The sequence below is a fragment of the Cervus elaphus genome, chromosome X, assembly GCF_910594005.1.
Source record: "Cervus elaphus chromosome X, mCerEla1.1, whole genome shotgun sequence".
Lineage (NCBI taxonomy): Eukaryota > Metazoa > Chordata > Mammalia > Artiodactyla > Cervidae > Cervus > Cervus elaphus.
Window position 1 is genome coordinate 75,384,898 of NC_057848.1, and position 19,201 is coordinate 75,404,098.

Sequence of the window (19,201 nt, forward strand, 5' to 3'; positions counted from 1 at the left end):
CTCGGTGCGAAAAGGGCGGGGGGCGCGAGGAGTGGGCAAGCGAGATTATTATTATTCCTCGGTTTTGCCGCGGCAGCTAGCGCCGGCGGGTTGTTCTGTTTGAATGAATGAGCCCAGCGGCCGCGCCCAATGGGCTCCCGCGCCTGTTTAATATTCATGAGGCCCGCAGCCAATGGCCGGGCGAGGAGGTTGTTTTAAACGGCGGAGCCCGCTGGCCAATCAGGCGGCTCTCGTGGAGGCAGCTAGCGCGAGGCTGTGGAGCGCTGAGCCGCGCGTCGTGCCCTGCGCTGCCCAGACTAGCGAACAATACAGGTACGTTTCGCACCGCCCGCCGCCGCCGCCACCGCCGCCGCCGCCGCCGCAGAAGCAGCGCCCGCACAACTTTCCTCCGGCCCGCGCCGCCGCGAGCGCGCTCCGCCGCCGCCCCCTGCCTCTCCTCCGCGCGCCCTTCCCGCCCCCTTCGCCTCCCCTCTTTGCTATAGGTGCGGGAAGGAAAAAGCGATTCAGGTGTTTCAACTTTTCCATGCATCAACCTGAGCTCCCCACTGTTGGGGCTGCGTTCCCTCCGCGGAACCCGTCCCGGCCGACGCCCCCCGGGGCAGCGGCCCAGGGACCTTGGCCCCCTCTGAAGCCAGATGTTCGGGCAGCTGCGGCGGCGCGAGCCAAGGGGCGACTGCGGGTTCGGGCGGCGCGCGTCCCGGCGCCGGGCGGCGGACCGGGGCAGGGGGCCGGTGCTTCTCCGCCTGGGACGGACTCCGGGGAGGCCGGGCGACCGCTGCCCGCCGGGGACTACGGCACAGGCAAACTTCGCTCACCATCTCGGCTGGGCGCCGCGCGGCCCCGGGGGGCTGCACTGCTGCTTCTGCATTAACATGGCCGTCGCGGGAGCGCCCGGCGGCCCGGGGAGGGGGGGCGCGGGCCGGCCTCCCCCTGCTCATCTCCTGCCCGCAGGGCACCGCCGCCGCCGCCGCCGCCGTGAACATGGCTGGCGCGGCGCGGCGCGGCGCTGGGCTCAGGCGAGCGGCGGGCGGACGGGCGGCGGGGACACCCGGGCGGGCTCCGGCCTCGGCCCCAGCGCCCGCGGCCTGGGGCGGGCGGCGTGGAGGGCCGGGGGCGCTGCCGCGGGCCCCTGCACGGCCGAGCGTCATGGCCGCACGGGCGCCTTTGTTATCCTGAGGAGTGCGCTCCCCGCCGCCGCCGGGGGCGGGGGGTCCGGCCCGCGGCCCCCGCAGCCCCGGGCGGGGCGGGGCGGGGTGGGGGCTGGCGAGCGGGCGGCGGCGGTGGCGGGGCCCGGACCGCTTTGTTCGCCGCCGCCGCCGCCGCCCGCGCCGGCCGCGCGCGGATCAGCCATTTTAGCGAGCGGAGCTTGGAGGCGCGGCGGGCGCCGCGATCACCGCCGCTGCCCGCTCGGCTCCGCGCCCCCGGCGCGCTGCCGCCGCCGCCGCCCCCCGCTCCGTGCGTCCCCCGGGGGTGGCAGTGGCGGATTTCAGGGGCACTTTCTTTCATCAGGAAGCTTTTGACAAAATGGAAGGTGAATTCTGCGTGTCCGAGTGACCCAGCGCGGGGCCGAGCCCGGCCGTCCGTGGCCGGCCCCGGGCTCCCCAGCGACCCGCGCCGCCGCACCCGCGCCGCCACCGCGGGGCCCAGATTCAGCCCCTCGGTCGCTCCCAGGGAAGGGGAGCGCTTGAATTTAGCGTGATGACCTTGGGTGTGGGAAAAGGAAAAGATGGCGGGAAGCAGGGGGGGTGGGACAGGGACGATGACACGCCACAGCTGCATTTTGATTTGGAAACTTTGCAGAAAGTGTTCCTGGCTGGACATGCTTGCCTTTTTACCGATGGGCAAGACTAGCCCTTTCGGTCTCCCCTCCCCCTTTAGGTAATGATGAAGATACAGATTGGAACTAAATAGTACAAGGGAGATCTGCTCACTTGCTAGATTACTCTTCTTGTAAAAGCCATTTTTATAAGCCAGCACGCATCAAAAATAGTGAAATTTCAAGTGTTCCCTATTTACAGTTCTCCTGGTTTGGTCTTGTAATCCTCAGTGGCAACAGTATTGTTGTCTCTAACATAGTAAAACAGATGACCCGCTAGCCTGAAGTGGTTGGTTGCAAGCTTCTGCCACCCGCCTGCACCCTTTACCAACGTGTCCTCCGTGTGCCCTTCCCACTTTTGAATTGTAGTTTGCAAAACGTAGTAGTTCTGAGTCGCAATATAGCTCAGAACCACACAACTTGGGTTGGTTCCATTTGGAGAACTTGATCACTCCTGGAGAAGTAACTCACAAACCAGCGCACTTCATGCTGGTCAAAAGTTAAATGACAAGCGACAGTGAAACTGATTTCCTCCCTACTCTGCCTTCAGCTGCTAGAGTGGCTGCAGGATTGGGGTGAGGGTTCTTCCAAAACGGCCACCTTTGGTATGTCTTGCATATGTTCATTGTGTTTGTTTCTCTTTGTCTCTCTTCCCTTCACCAGTCAAGATGGCTAAAGGTGATCCCAAAAAACCAAAGGGCAAGATGTCTGCTTATGCCTTCTTTGTGCAGACGTGCAGAGAGGAACATAAGAAGAAAAACCCAGAGGTCCCTGTCAATTTTGCTGAATTTTCCAAGAAATGCTCTGAGAGGTGGAAGGTATTTTTTCTTTTGTATCTTTCCAGCCACTCTTAGTTGGATTTCACACTTTCTGGTTACTGACCTTCAATGTAGCTCCGGGTGGCTGTTTTCTTCCTCTTTACTTAGACTCATCTTGTCTCTTCTTAGAATTTTGTTTTGTTTTTGAAGATTGTACAAGGGTTTAAGGCTGTCATCCCCTTTTGCAAGTGATTCTTGCAGCTGCCACCGTAATTACAGGACAGCTGAACAGGTATGTGCTCACTGCATTGAGGAATTTAACAGGTCCTGTGTTTGCAGACCATGTCCGGGAAAGAGAAGTCGAAATTCGATGAGATGGCAAAGGCGGATAAAGTGCGCTATGATCGGGAAATGAAGGATTATGGACCAGCTAAGGGAGGCAAGAAGAAGAAGGACCCTAATGCCCCCAAGAGACCACCGTAAGTGGCTATAGGATTCAGGATAGCAGTTAAGAGCTTTCCTTCTGCATTTTTAAAAAAGACAACTTTACCTAAAAAGATGTTGCGATACCACAGCAAAACAATGTATACTTTGAGCTGTACAGTGCAGGGCCAGGGAAATTCCTGGTTGTGGCTGTCTTTGTGAGCTGTACGCATGCATGGTGGTTGGCTGTTGGCATTTCCACTGGGAAGGGGTCAGACAGCCCAGTTCTGGGTGTCAGTGTCCATTGGCGTTTTCTCTATCCTTTTCCCAATAACTGACAAAGCACCTATTTCTGAAGTCTCTTAAGTATTCTAGTGCCTGCAACTTTGTAATATTGTGCATGGCATCACGCATTTCTTCACTTGAGGGAAGAGTCATAGTGGTAGGAATTTGTGCATTCAGCAACATGGGATCTTGACTTCAGTTCCCGTTTTGGTGGGTTCTCCTCTGATGTATACAATTCTCTCCCCACAAGGTCTGGATTTTTCCTATTTTGCTCTGAATTCCGTCCCAAGATCAAGTCTACAAACCCTGGCATCTCTATTGGAGATGTGGCAAAGAAACTGGGCGAGATGTGGAATAACTTAAGTGACAGTGAGAAGCAGCCATACATCAACAAGGCAGCAAAGCTGAAGGAGAAGTATGAGAAGGTAAGGGACCAGAGTATACCCTGCACAGGCTGGGGCCTCCGGGAGCCTGGAAAGGTGGACGGTCAGCTGCCATGGCTGGGCTGGGGGTGGAAGGCTGCAGGACTCGTCTCCATGCCAGATCCGCCTGGTATACTGGTGGTCCGGCTTCTGACAGATGGTTGTGTCTGAGACAGCTTTTCAGGCAGGCTTCAGAATGTGATCATATGGGGGTGCCCCCAGCAGAGGGTCAGATAGTGCTTATTCACTGGACTTCGAGAGCACGTGAACACCCATGCACTCTGCAATTGGAATGGCTGTGAACCCAGTTTGAATCTGGAAAGAAATACTTCAAAGAGCAGCCCTGTCTTCCTCCCGTGCATTCTCCTTCTGGGGTGGGGATGGCTTGCTTCTACCCTTGACTCATTTGCAATGTGTGTCTGTCCCTTCCAGGATGTCGCAGACTATAAGTCTAAAGGGAAGTTTGATGGCGCCAAGGGTCCTGCTAAAGTTGCCCGGAAAAAGGTGGAAGAGGAAGATGAAGAGGAGGAGGAGGAGGAGGAGGAGGAGGAGGAGGAGGAAGAGGATGAATAAAAAAAAAAAAACTGTTGATCTGTCTCCTTGTGAATACCTTAGAGTAGGGAGCGCCTTGATTGACACACCTCTCACCCAAGACGTGTCTGTTGCCCTCATTAGGTTTAATTACCCGATTGGCTCATGATCATATCTTAGTCTCTCAAAGTGCTCTAGCAGTTGTAAGTGGTTTACATTAAGTGGCCATGGGTGTCCGGAGCACCTGGAAACTGTATCAAAGTTGTACATATTTCCAAACATTTTTAAAATGAAAAGGCTCTCGTGTTCTCCTCACTCTGTGCACTTTGCTGTTGGTGTGACAAGGCATTTAAAGATGTTTCTGGCATTTTTTTTTTTAATTTGTAAGGTGGTGTGTTAATTCTATGGTCATTGGCTAGAAATCCCGAGTTCTCAACTGTACATATCTATAGTTTGTAAAAAGAACAAAGCAACCGAGACACACTCTTGATGCTCCTTGCTTGGTGTGGAGGCTGTGGGGGCAATGCCTTCCAGAGGGGCCGTAGCTCAGGGCGTGCACTGCGGGGCTGGACCTGTGGACACTGCAGTGGGCATCCATTTAGCTTCAGGTTGTCTTGTTTTTGTATATAGCGACATAGCATCCCGCTGCCATTCTTAGCTGTGGAAAGGGGAGGGGGGTCAGCAGGCATGAGAAGTGTTTTGGATCCTTTTTAGTTGAAGTGCGGTAGTTTTAAACTGTTGTTTTTTTTTTTTTAAACAAACTGTAGAACTGTTCATTGTCAGCAAAGCCAAGAGCCACTGCACCAGTGAAAGTTCAAGAACCTTCTGTACTAAACACAATCTGCAATGTTCTGTTATTTTTTTTGTATGTTTAGAATGTTGAAATGTTTTTGAAGTTAAATAAACAGTATTACATTTTTAAAATTGTGCTCTATGATGACAGTCTAAATGTCTGACTCACAGCAGTCTTAGCAGGAGGACAACCCACTCCATGGCATCTGGTAACTAGCCTCCTGGTGAATCTGGTAAATAACTTCTCTTTAGCTTACTGTGGCCAACCTACTGAGGACAGAGATAAAGAAGGCTACTTGAAGCTACTGCATGATTTTGTTTGTGTCTGAAAGGCATTAAGGTGAAGTCTAAGCTGCTGAATGTAGGTGCTAAGGTCACAGACAAGATTTAGCAGTCCTCAGAGGTTTAGGAAGGTGGGTGGTTAAGATTGAGGCTGACTACTACTGGGGTTTGTTTTTGGTTTAGGTTTCTTTTTTTTAAATCTCCCACTCTACCCCCCACCCTCCCCCCCACACACACTGGGGAGGTGGTCAAATTCATTGCTAAACAGCAAAAAAACACATTCTTTCAGGCTTTTTTTTTTTTCTTTCACCCATGCCCCCCCCCCCATGCCCCAGTACTCATAGTAGAACATTATTTTGCTCAATGATCAAGGTGTTCTTGAGCTTGGCATCCTCTCTTAGACCCCAGTGAGGGCTGCATGGAGGAGGGTGCAGTGTCCTCTTCCCTCCAAATTCAAGAAACCAAACACCTCAAGGAAGATGGCTGGGCGCCATCAAGGGGCACCTGCAGGGCAAGCTGATGGCATCAACTGCTTCTAAGTAGATGTCATCAGAAAAAAAAGACTGGTCTACCCATGGTTTGAGGTTGTTTATTTGGAATATAGATTGTTGTTAAAATGTTCTTACGCTTGAAGAGGCTTGTTATATGTTTCAGTGTTTATTTCCTTTTGGAAGGTGTAGCATTTTGTCCAGGTTGGGCTGAGGGGTGATGGCCATCGTGGCAGATGGTGACCTTAAATATTTTGAGTGCTGCTGTGTATGTGCATTGAATTGTTGGCAGTAATGAAGGGGACCGTGTTGGGGGTGAGTGTTGATACCTGTCCGGCATTAATCCGCAAATGTACGTGTTGGAGGCTGTGAAGCACTCAAGGGTGTTTTAATGACACTAAGAAGAAAGTGCTTTTCTTAAAATTCACTATTGAGAAGCTTGGCTGTCTGCAGGTAGTATCTTCCCCACTCTGTCAGGGTCGTGGTCATGGTCACTGGCTGGGTCTCTAATCTGTATTCATAGCCATTCCTTCTCACATCACAACTGTTTGTCCTAAATGTGTTTTTCTAGTTCTAGAAAATGACCACTAATTTAAAAAACCTTGGTCCTGAGGTTTGCCTGGAGGAATCTGTTCCCAGGTGGCCCCTGCCTGCTTTAGCTGTGCCCAGTCACTTCCCTCCAGCCTTTGGCATTTTCAACCGAAGCCTCTGCTGCCTGACACGCAACCTACCAGGCTAAGACACGGGAGCTGTGACCAACCTAGTCAAGTGTGGGAGGGAAGCTCAACCTGTAGTCACAAAGGAGCGATTTCATGCTTCGAAGTCCTCCTCTGTCTGGTGGAAGCTAGAGAAGCCAACTATGGAAGGGCAAAGTCTAAAAGGGATGACTTTTTTTGTGCTCCTGTAGTAGTTAAACCTAAGTGGGGGACTTGTTAAGTGGTCTTTGATTAAGGAGATATTTAGTTCTAAAGAGACTCAGGCAGCTTGGCCCATACGCTGCTTTCAGTGAGAGGACTGCCTACTGTAGGATTCTCACCCATTACCATTGCTCCTCTTAATAGAATGATGCCTTGTAGCTTCTCTGAGATGCTACAAGTGGTATGGTGTCACCACCTTAGGCTTCAGCTTAGCTTGATTTCTGGGCCCGCAGTATGTGTTCCTGCAACACCAACCTGTTTGTTATTTTTTTAATCAAAAGGCCAGTAGCTGCTTTCTCTAACCACCTCTGTCTTCTAACATCCTCACCCCGTTCTTGAATGATGCTTTATAATTTGGAAAGAACAAGGCTGTGATGTAGCAACTGTTGTCTATGTCTTCTGTGTGTCTCTTGTCACAAATGGATTTGGGGACTTTAGATGCATTCATTTCCTGTAATAAAGTTTCTTAATCAGTCTTCCCAAAAAGTAATCAGTGGGCTGTCTGCAATCTGTCTGAGATACTGAACCTCTGTATTTTGGGCTGATTATAATCAAGACTTTAAAAGGACACTTCACCGTAACGATAGATCTCAACTAACATTTAATAGAAAGATACTATCAAAAAGAGCAAGCATTAAGGACTCCAAATCCCCTACCTAGATCAACCCTTCAGCCAGAGGGGTAGCAGGGAGTTAGCTCTGGAGCCCTGTGTCAGGGTGAATATGCAGTTTGCAGGAGCTGCTGTTGATAAAGTGGCTGGGTACTTGTAATCAGCCAGCCTGGCCAGCCAGCACTCCCTAAGGCCAAGGGTTAGGGCTCAGTTGGCTGGCAGAGCCAACCCCAACAAGGAGTCTTGGATGAGAGCGGCTGGGGCCACTTGCTGTACTTGGCCTCTGGCTTAGTTTCATGTGGAGCCCAAAGCTATTTGGGAGGGAGTGATCGCTCTGTCAACTCTGTAGCCCCAGGCTTCCTTTCCTGCTTCAAACAGACCAAATTCCACCTTGTTTTGTATCTTGAGCATTCTCCTAAGTGCGTGCCTGGTTGCTCAGTCATGTCCGACTCTTTTGAGACCCCATGGACTACAGCCTGACAGGCTTCTCTGTCCATGAGATTTTTCAGGCAAGAATACTGGAGTGGGTTGACATCTCCTCCAGGGGATCTTCCCAACCCAGGGATCAAACCTGTGTCTCCTGCATTGGCAGATGATTCTTCACCACTGGGAAGCTCCATCCTCCTAAGATGTTAAAAAAGAATCTGGGACAGCATATTGACAAAATAATGAAAGCATCATCTCAGTAGATATATTAAAAGTGTTTGATAAAATACAGCACTCCTGGGGAGTAGGGGACACACAAAAAAAATACAACACCCCTCTGCGATTAAAAAAAAAAAAACCACTCAGAAAACTGGAAATAGAATGGAACTTCCTCAACATGTAGAGAACAATTAGGAAAACCCGTAACTAATATACTCAATTAAAGACTGAAAGCTTTCCTGCTTTCCCCCTAGGTTTAGGAACAATAGAAGGACATCTACTTCTGCCACTTCTATTCATCATTGTGCTAGAAGTTCTAGCCAGGGCAATTAAGCAAGAAAAAGAAAAAGCATCCAGACTGGAAATGAAGGAATAAAGCTATGTGCACTTGCAGGTGAGGTCATCTTGTACATAGACAATCCTAAGGAGTTTCCAAATAAAACTGTCAGAACAGATGAGTTCAGCAAAATTGCAGGACACAAGATGAATGTATAAAAATTACTTTTCTATATATTAGCAATGAACAATTTGAAAAATGAAACTAAACAATTCCATTTATAATAGCATCAAAAAGAAATACTTATTGATAGATTGGGGGAGGGGTAGATAGGCAGCATGGGTTTGACATGTACACAATGTTAACTTAAAATGGATAGCTGACAAGGATCTTCTATGTAGCAAGGGAACTTGTCTCAATACTATGTAACAACCTAAATGGGAAAAGAATTTGAAAAAGAATAGATACATTTATATGTATCACTGAATTACTTTGCTTTACACCTGAAAGTAACAAAACATTGTTAATCAACTATAATATGGGATAAAAAGCTAAAAAAAACACACCTAGTAACAACAAAATAAGTGTAAAATGTCTATGAAGAGAACTACAAAACATTGAAAGATGTTACTTAAAGAAATGGAAAGACCTGCCATGTTTATGGGTAGGCAGAAAAGATGGCAGTGCTCCTGAAACTGATCTATATATTCAATGAACTCCCTATCAGAATCCCAGCTGACTTCTTTGTAGAAATGGACTAAGTGATACTGAATTTCATATGGAAATGCAAGGGATCCAGGATAGCCAGACCAATCTTGAAAAAGAGCAAAGTTGGAGGACTAGGATTTCCCAATTTCAAAACTTACCACAAAGCTGCAGTAATCAAGACAGTGTGGTAATTGCATAAGGACAGACATATATACCAATGGGTGAAAACTGAGAGTCCAAAAATATAACCATATATGTATAGCCAATAGACTTTCAACAAGGATATCAATACTATTTTATGGGGAAGATGATAGTCTTTTAAGTAAATGGTGTTGAGACTACTGGGTATTCACATGCAAAGAAATAAATTTTAACCCATAGCAACGCCACATACAAAAAAATTCAAAATGGATCAAATGTAAGAGCAAAACCATAAAACTCTTACTAGGAGACATACGTGTAAATCTTTGGCAATAGTTTCTTAGGACAATGAAAGCACAAAGCAACTAAAGAAAATGGATAAATTGAACATCAAAATTACAGAAAAAAACTTTAATGCTTCAAACAATATAATCAGGAAAGTGAAAAGACAAGCTATGGAATAGGAGAAAATATTTACAAATCATATATCTGGTAAGAATCTAATATCCAAAATATATGGGCTTTCCAGGTGGCCCAGTGGTAAAGAATCTGCCTGAAATGCAGGAGACATGGGTTCGATCCCTTGGTTGGGAAGATCCCCTGGAGCAGGAAATGGCAAGCCACTCCAGTGTTTTTGCCTAGAAAATCCCATGGACAGAAGAGCCTGGCAGACTATAGTCTATGGGATTGCAAAAAAGAGTCAAATATAACTTAGTGACTAAACAACTAATCCAAAATATATAAAGGACCATTATAAGTCAGTAATAAAAGGACAACCAAATAAAATATGGGCAAAAGATCTAAATAGACATTTCTCTAAATAAAATGTACAAATGACAATATGCCCATGAAAAGATGCTCAGCATCATTAGTCATCAGGAAAATGCACATCAAAATCATAATAAGGTATCACTTCACTCCTTCTAGCATACATTTAATAATAATATAAAAAGGAAAATAACTAGTATTGATGAAGACATGGAGAAACTGGAATCCTTGTACATTGCTGGTAAGAATGTAAAATGGTGTGGAAAACAATTTGGCCTCTGAAGCAGAGTTATACATAGAATATGAATATAGACTTTGACCCAGCAATTCCATTCCTAGGTATACACCCAATGAATTGAAAACAGATATTCAAACAAATGGGCTTCCCTGGTGGCTCAGATGGTAAAATAAATAAATCCGCCTGCTATGTAGGAGACCTAAGTTCAATCCCTGTGTCAGCAAGATCCCCTGGGGAAGGGAATGGCTATCCACTGTAGTATTCTTGTCTGGAGAATTCCATGGACAGAAGAGCTTGGTGGGCTACAGTCCATGGGGTCACAAAGAGTCTGACACTACTGAGTGAGTAACACTTATTCAAACAAATAGTTGTACATGAATATTCATAGCAACATTATTCATAACAGGTAAAAACTGAGGGACTTTCCCAGAGGGCCAGTGCTTAAGAATCTGTGCTTTCCTTGCAGTGGGCATTGGTTCCAACCCTGGATCCCTGATCCCTGAACTAAGATCCCACATGCCACACGGTGTAGCCAATAAACAAAAGCAACCAACCAAACAAGCAAAAACAAAAACAAACAAAAAAACCAGAAAAAAAGTAACCTCAAAATAGTTAAAAAAATGAAAGCAATCCAGATGTCCATCAAGTAATGACTGGATAAGCAATATGTGGTCTATCCATTTAATGCAATATTGTTGAGCCATAAAAAGGAATGAAGTCCTGACTACAGATGCCACATAGATGGACCTTGGAAACATTGTGTGAAGGGGAAGCAACCAATCACAGAGGGCCACATATTGTATAATTCCATTTATATGAAATGCCCAGTAAAAGGAAAATCCATAAAGACAGAAAGTTGATTAGTGGTTGCCAGGGGCTAGGGGTTGCTGGCGGGAAATGAGGAATGACTGAGGATTCTTTGGGGGAAAACAAAAATGTTCTAAAATTAGATAGCAGTGATAGTTGCACAACTCTGTGAATATAGTAAAAAAGTGTACATTCTAAATATGAGACACAGCAGTGGAAAGATGATTTTGCACTTGACACCGTGGGGAACTGGGTGGTCCTTATGGACAGCTGGTTCAGGAGACCCGACTCTACAGTGGAGACAGAGTTGGGCCCATCAGGTGATGAGTACCCACAGGCACTTGGAACTCCATGTGTCCAAAACTAAGCTCATCTTTTCCCAAATCTGTTCTTCATCCCAGCCTGCAATCTGGAACTCCATCCTGGCTTGTATTTACAAATAACTGTTTGCTTAAAGACAAATTTCAATTAATAATCATAATGGGAATTTAGTTATTGAATACAACCACTAATCTAATGTCACCAATGAAATCTAAGCAGTTATCCTGGCTTAGAAGAAGCTTAGGCTTCTTTCCCTAACCCTCAGTAGCCAATCAGTTCTTGAATCCTGGCAATTGTATCCTCCTCAAGCATCTCGGATCCACCCTTCCTCTTATTCATGCTTTCAGTGTAGGTAAATGTCTTGTCTCCAAATTCTCCCATTAGAGCTAGCCTAGAACTTACATTTTCAGGCTTTTGCTCATTAGTTTTGCTCCAGGGAAATCTGCAACTCTGACGCCCTGGTGTAGCACCCAGAGCTGGAGACAGGTTGAGGTTCAGGTCCTCACTATCTTTTGTCTGGATGAGTGTAACAGCTCCCCAAATGATCTCCCTGTGTTCCCTCTCCCCCAGACCTAGTAGAGCCACTGATGCATACTTGGTGCTAAGCACATATTCATTGCCTAAACAAATGAGTAAGAGAAACAGATGGGGGAAAATTCATCAGAGCTAGACTTCATGTGCCATCTTAAGAATTTGAGCTTTCCTAAGGTCAAGGGTAAGCAATGAAGAATTTTAAACATCTGTTGGTGTTTGGGGTGTGGTGGCTGGTGACATGATCAGATAGGTATTGTAGTTAAATTACAATGGCATCTGTGAGGAGAATGGATTAGAAGGTATGGGAGAGGGCAAGAGTGAAAGCAGTCAACTCTTGGTGACTTAAGCACAATGGGAGGATTATATCTCACTGATGTTACAAGGGAATTCCTTGCATTTGGTGGTGGCACCATCTTCAATCCATGACCTCCATGTCACTGCAGAATAGACTTTACTTATTTTTTTAATTTAACTTTTACTTACATTGGCATATAGTTGATTTATAGTATTGTGTTAGTTTTAGGTATACAGCAAAGTGATTCAATTTGACCTATATATATAGGTTATTAAAGAATGTTGAATGGAGTTCCCTGTACTATACAGTAGGTCCTTGTTGATTTTCTGTTTTATATGCAGTAATGTGTATATGTTAATCCCAAACTTCTAATGTATCCCTCTCCCTCATCCCATGGGGGAACCGTGGTAACCATAAATTTGTTTTTGAAGTCTGTAGTCTGTTTTTATTTTGTAAATAAGTTCATTTGTATTATTTTTTTAGGTTCTGCATAGAAGTGATATTATATGACATTTGTCTTTGTCTGGCTTACTTCACTTACTATGATAATCTCTAGGTCCATCCATGCTGCAGCAAAGGCATTATTTCATTATTTTTTATGGCTGAGTAATATTCCTATATATGAAAGTGAAAGTCACTCAGTCATGTCCAACTCTTTGTGACCCCATGGACTATACAGTTCATGGAATTCTCCAGGCCAGAATACTGGAGTGGTTAGCCTTTCCCTTCTCCAGGGGATCTTCCTAACCCAGGGATTGAACCCAGGTCTCCCGCATTGCAGGCAGATTCTTTACCAGCTGAACCACAAAGCCCATTCCTCTCTCTCTATATATATATATATTTATATAGGCCCATAATATACCACATCTTCTTTATCCATTCAACTATTGATGGACGTTTAGGTTGCTTCCATATCTTGGCTATTGTAAACAATGCTGCAATAAACACTGGGGTGCATATATCCTTTTGGACCATGTTTTTCTCTGGACCTATGCCCAGGAGTGGTATTGCTGGATCATATGACACCTCTATTTTTAGTCTTTTAACAAACCTCCATACTGTTCTCCATAGTGGCTACACCAATTTACATTCCCACCAACAGCGTAGGAGGTTTCCCTTTTCTCCACACCCTCTCCAGAATTTATAACTTGTAGATCTTTTCATGTTGGCCATTCTGACCATTGTGAGGTGATACATCATTTCAGTTTTGATTTGCATTTCTCTAATAATTAATGATGTTGAACATCTTTTTATGTGCCTCTTGACTATTTGAATGTCAGGAGGAATGTTTGGAGGAATGTCTATTTAGGTCTTCCACTCATTTTTTTTTTTTTTCCACTCATTTTTTGATTGGGTTGTTTGGGTTTTTTTGACATTGCTCTGCATGAGCTGTTTTTATATTTTGGAGATTAATCCCTCGTTGATTGCTTCTTTTACAAATATTTTCTCCCATTCTGAGGGTTATCTTTTCATTTTGTTTATGCTTTCCTTTGCTGTACAAAAGCTTTTAAGTTTAAGTAGGTCCCATTTGTTTATTTTTGTTTTTATTTTCATTACTCTAGGAAGTGGACAGAATAGACCATAGAATGAGGCCCGGAAGTGACATTACTTTACTTTCACCCACACTCCATGACTCAGAACTGAACCTGCAAGGGCAGTTGGGAGACATGATCATTCCGTGTGCCCATGGAAGATGTGAAATGGATTCATGAATATGCAGCATTTTCTGTTCTGCTCAAGGAGGTGAAATGGGGTGATTGTGGGAGTTCATCTAGACGAGGGCTGCTGGGGCCATGTACACAGCGGTGCTGCTGGGGTAGAAAGGAGTCGCTGGATTCGAGGGATACTTAGGATTGGTAGGGGTTGGATGTGGTGGATGGGGAAGAAGGAGGTATTGAGAAGGATCCTGTTTTTCTCACTTGGGGCACTGAAAGAGTGGCAGAGTATCTCAACAAGATAAAGTCCCTGAGGAGAAGCTGCTTTGAGAATCATCTCCAGACTTAGCAGTGTTCAAAAGGGTAACAGGTCCAAGCTCAGGTTTCCCCAGGAGGGAAAATCTGGAACTTGGAATCACAGACCATTCATGCTGTCAGCCTCACTCTTTCCCCTGGAAGTTGCATTTTTCAGGCTTTCTTTTTTTTTCCATCAGTTTCCCCCTAGGGAAATCTCTAGCTCTGCCACCCTGGTAGAAACTGTCTGCTCTGGTAGGATCTTACCAAGTGTCAGACCTGGAGATGTCCCTGGAGGGAAATGAAATCCCTCGGGCTAGAAGAGGGCTTCCCGCTCTCCATATTCACACTCTGTAACCTGTTTCTAAACTGGAGTATTTGAGGAAAAGCTCAAAGAACCGTCATGCTGTTAGCCTCAAGCCACAGTTGGTTTTTTCAGTTCACGTAGGAAATATGAGATGCACATTTTCCTAGGCTGTGTATTTTGTTCTGGGCCTAGGCCTGCAGTGGGTTTGTGGATGCATGTCAGTGCTGATACTGTGGCACTGTTGACTGTGACATTTGACAGTTCCCACTGCAAGATGTGTAGAACATATGATGCTTCTGTCCTCTGTCCAAACCCTCAGTCATTTACATGAAAAGAGGCTCCTATTTCAGGGATGAAACATTCACAGAAGGCTGAAATATGTCACTTAAAAATATTGGATTAGCTGTGACTTTTTTCATCCTCTTGGGTTGGAGTTGCTTTTAACTTCTCTATCAAGAGACTCTCTTCTGCATATATTTAATTGATCAAATGAAAGCAGCTGATTGAGGAGCATAATCGCCAAAGTTTCTACCTTGATTTAGATGTGGAAGATCATCCTAAGGCTAAGAGGCCACACAGGATTGTAGAGATAACATCAAAGATCTAGCTTGGTGTCTGGAATGCAGTAAGAGTACAAATATGAATTCCCCTCCCTGATTCGGCTCACCTCTCTTCCCACTCTGGGAAGGAGGAGGTCTGGGTTCTAGAGAGTCTAAGTCACTCATCCTAGGTTACACAGATAGTTGGTAGCAGAACCAGAATTTAGATTGATGTCCATGGACTCTGTGCCAAGTATCCCACTAAAAGCAGGGGATACAGACATCATGGCACTAGAGCACAATCCTGGCTGCAGAGTTAAGTAAACAAATAATTAAAATACTGTAACTATGCTAATAGAAGTCAGCAGGGGGTTCCTAGGGAATAAGGAGGAGGGCTCATTTAGTCAGTGCTCAATTAGGGAAGTCTGCCTGGTGGAGGAGATGCCTGGGCTATTTGTTAAAGAAGAGGAGTTAACTAAATGAAGAGGGATGGGGGAGGGGGTAGCACAGACAAAAGCCTAGAGAGGAGAAGAGGCATGATGAGTACTAGGAATTTGCGAGCAGTTTCCTTTAGTGAGAACTGTCTTAGTTATTTATTGCTGCAGAACAAGTCACCCTAAATTCTAGTGGCTTAAAATATAACATTTATTAGCTCACAGCTCTTTAGGTCAGGAATCCAGACCACTTAGCTGGGTCCTGTGGTTCAGGGTTACAGTCATCTCCAGTCTTGTCTGGAGGAGGCTTGCTTCCAAGCTCACTCACATGGTTCTAGGGAGTGTTTAGTTTCTCTTTGGGGGTTGGAAGCTGACCTCAGTTTCTTGTCACATGGCCCCCCCCCCCCATAGGGCAGCTCAAACATGGTGGCTTGATTCATTCAGGGAGAGCAAGTGACAAGAGTCAGAGAGAGTGTGGAAACAAGAGGGAAGTCGCAGTTCCTTTGTGACCTAATCTCGGAAGTGAAATTGCATCACCTTTGCCATATTCTGTCTGTTAGAAACAAGGGACTAAGGCTCAGTCTCCACTCAAGGGTAGCAAATTACATGAGGGCATAGATGCTAGGAGGTAGGGACCATTGGAAACCAAGTCAGAAAATTTCAGTTGTATTTAACTTTACAAAGAGATACCATTCTTTTTTTTTTTTTTAATTTGGTTGCCTCAGGTCTTAACTGAGGCACATGGGGTCTTCGTCGTGACCTGTGGGGTCTTTTGTTAGGGCTCACTGACTCTCCAGCTGTGGTGCATGGGGTCAGTCATTGTGGAGAGCAGCCTTAGTTGTTGTGGTGTGTGGACTTGGTTGTCCCACTGCATGTGGGATCTTAGTTCCCGATCACAGATTGAACCTGAGTCCCCTGCATTGCAAGGCAGATTCTTTTTTTTTTTTGCAAGGCAGATTCTTAACCACTGGACCATCAGGGAAGTCCCCCAAACGTACCATGGTATATGCACTCTTTTAAGGCTTGTTTTCTATGTAAAATTACATCACAAGGATTCATGCATATTGTTTTGTTGCTTTAGTTCATTCTTTTCAGCTGCTGTACTCCATTGTATATAAATAAAACAAAAATAATATCATTCATATATATATATAACAGATTATTTGTTTTCTCCCATGGATGGGCATTTGAGTTGCCTGGGACTGAGAAAGGGGAGTTGGGGAGAAATGGGGAGTTACTGCTAAGGATTTTTTTGGGGGGATAATTAAAATGTTCTACATGGCAGTGATGATTGCAAACTTTGCATACTAAAACCCATCAAACTGTGCATTTAAAATGGGTGAATTACATGGCATGTGCACTATATCCCCAACCCAGGAATTGAACCCAGGTCTCCCACATTGCAGGTGGATTCTTTATGAGCTGAGCCACAAGGGAAGCCCAACAATACTGGAGCGGGTAGCCTATCCCTTCTCCAGTGGATCTTCCTGACCCAGGAATTGAACCGGGGTCTCCTGCATTGCAGGTAGATTCTTTACCGACAGAGCTATCAGGGAAACCCTTTAAATGGGTGAATTACATGGCATGTGCACTATATCTCAATAAAGTTGCTATAAAAACTCTAAGGCAATGAATTTGAAAATGCAGAGGAAAAAATGGATGATTTCTTAGCAGAACATAAAATACCAACATTAACCCAAGAAAAACTAGAAATCTTAAAGATATAAATAATCCTTAACAGATTATGAAAGAAATTAAAGGTCTACCATAAAAAAAACAACCCAAGTGGCCAATTAGTGAATGAAAAGATGCTCATCAGTTAATCAGGAAACACAAGCTAAAACTACACTGAGAAATCTAAAATATGACACAAATGTACTTATCTATGCAACAGAAACAGACTCACAGACATAGAGGACAGACTTGCGGTTGCTAAGGGGGAGAGGGGATGGATTGAGAGTTTGGGATTAGCAGATGCAAACTATTATACAGAGAATGGATAAACAGCAAAAAAGATCCTACTGCAGAGCACAGAAAATTATAGTCAATATCCTGTGATAGACCATAATGGAAAAAAAAAAACTACAATGAGATACTACTGCACACCCACTAGAATGGCTAAAAATAAAAAAATAAGATACCACCAAATGCTGGTGAAGATGTAGAGCAAATGGCCTTCTCCTACACTGCTGGTGAGAATACTGATTGGTAGTAGATCCATTTTGAAAGACAACTTGCTAGTATTTATGAGAATCGAACGTTTGCTGTATTTGCAAGTTGTTAAGAGACTAGATCTAAGAGTTCTCATCACAAGGAAAATACCTTTTCCCTCTTTTTTGTATCTATATGAGATGATAGATGTTAGCTGCACTTTGTGTAGTAATCATTTCACAACGTATGTAAGTCATTATGCTGCACACTTGAAACTTATACAGTACTTTTTGTCAATTATATCCCAATAAAACTGGAAAAAATATTAATAGCAAAAAACCCCACCCCTACACATTTGCATATCCTACAAAGCAGAAATTCCACTTCTAGGTGTGTATAGCAATAGAATGGCTCCATACTCACAAGCCATGAAGACGATGTTCAGTATGGCACTATTTGTAGTAGCCAAACTAGAAACAACACAGATACTCATCAATAGTAGGAAGGAAACATCAACTGTGCAACACTCATGTGATGGAATGCTATACAACAATATAAGGTAATGAAATGCAGGTATAAGCAATTACATGGGTGAATCTTGCAGACACAATGTTGAAGGGAAAAAGAGTACATATTGAATAACACAAAACAAGCAAAAATAATGGATGGCAATAGTAGATATTCCAGAGAGCAGGGTACTGACTGGGAAAAGGAATGAGGAAATCTTCTGGGGTGTTGGAAACACTCTGTGTCTTGGAATGATGGATCTATGGGTGTATACATATATATGAATGCATCTGGATGTACAGTTAAGATTAGTAGATTTTATACACTCTATTGTATATTCAGTTCAGTTCAGTTCAGTCACTTAGTCATGTCCAACTCTTCGCGACCCCATGAACTGCAGCACGCCAGGCCTCCCTGTCCATCACCAACTCCCAGAGTTCACCCAAACCCTTGTCCATTGAGTAAGTGATGCCATCCAACCATCTCATCCTCTGTCGTTCCCTTCTCCTGCCCTCAATCTTCCCCAGCATCAGGGTCTTTTCCAATGAGTCAACTCTTCGCATCAGGTGGCCAAAGTATTGGAGTTTCAGCTTCAGCATCAGTCCTTCCAATGAATATTCAGTACTGATTTCCTTTAGGATGGACTGGTTGGATCTCCTGGCAGTTCCAAGGGGCTCTCAAGAGTCTTTTCCAACACCACAGTTCAAAAGTATCAATTCTTTGGTGCTCAGCTTTCTTTATAATCCAACTCTCACATCCATACATGACCACTGGAAAAACCATAGCCTTGACATCCATAGATGGACGTTTGTTGACAAAGTAATGTCTCTGCTTTTCAATATGCTGCCTAGGTTGGTCATAACTTTCCTTTCAAGGAGTAAGCGTCTTTTAATTTCATGGCTGCAATCACCATCTGCAGTGATTTCGGAGCCCAGGAAAATAAAGTCAGCCACTGTTCCCACTGTTTCCCCATCTATTTGCCATGAAGTGATGGGACCAGATGCCATGATCTTAGTTTTCTGAATGGTGAGCTTTAAGCCAACTTTTTCACTCTCCTCTTTCACTTTCATCAAGAGGCTCTTTAGTTCTTTTTCACTTTCTGCCATAAGGGTGGTGTCATCTGCATATCTGAGGTTATTGATATTTCCCCTGGCAATCTTGATTCCAGCTTGTGCTTCCTCCAGCCCAGCGTTTCTCATGATGTACTCTACATATAAGTTAAATAAGCAGGGTGACAATATACAGCCTTGATGTAC

At 44.9% G+C, this 19,201-nt stretch overlaps 1 protein-coding gene across 1 annotated transcript; it reads left to right on the forward strand.

Annotated features, from left to right (window-relative positions):
* Positions 1-215: 215 nt before the first annotated feature.
* On the forward strand, positions 216-5,159 carry HMGB3 (high mobility group box 3). The gene is made up of 5 exons (XM_043897525.1): positions 216-312; positions 2,480-2,634; positions 2,914-3,053; positions 3,533-3,707; positions 4,137-5,159. Exons 2-5 carry the CDS (start codon positions 2,485-2,487, stop codon positions 4,275-4,277), a joined length of 606 nt encoding a protein of 201 aa, XP_043753460.1. The 5' UTR covers positions 216-312; positions 2,480-2,484; the 3' UTR covers positions 4,278-5,159.
* The last annotated feature ends 14,042 nt before the right edge of the window (positions 5,160-19,201 follow it).

Coding starts and splice junctions, on each gene's coding strand:
- HMGB3 (XM_043897525.1), top strand. CDS start 2,485: ATGGCTAAAGGTGATCCCAAAAAACCAAAGGGCAAGATGTCTGCTTAT. Junction 3,054..3,532: donor AATGCCCCCAAGAGACCACC/GTAAGTGGCTAT, acceptor TCTCCCCACAAG/GTCTGGATTTTTCCTATTTT. Junction 3,708..4,136: donor TGAAGGAGAAGTATGAGAAG/GTAAGGGACCAG, acceptor TGTCCCTTCCAG/GATGTCGCAGACTATAAGTC.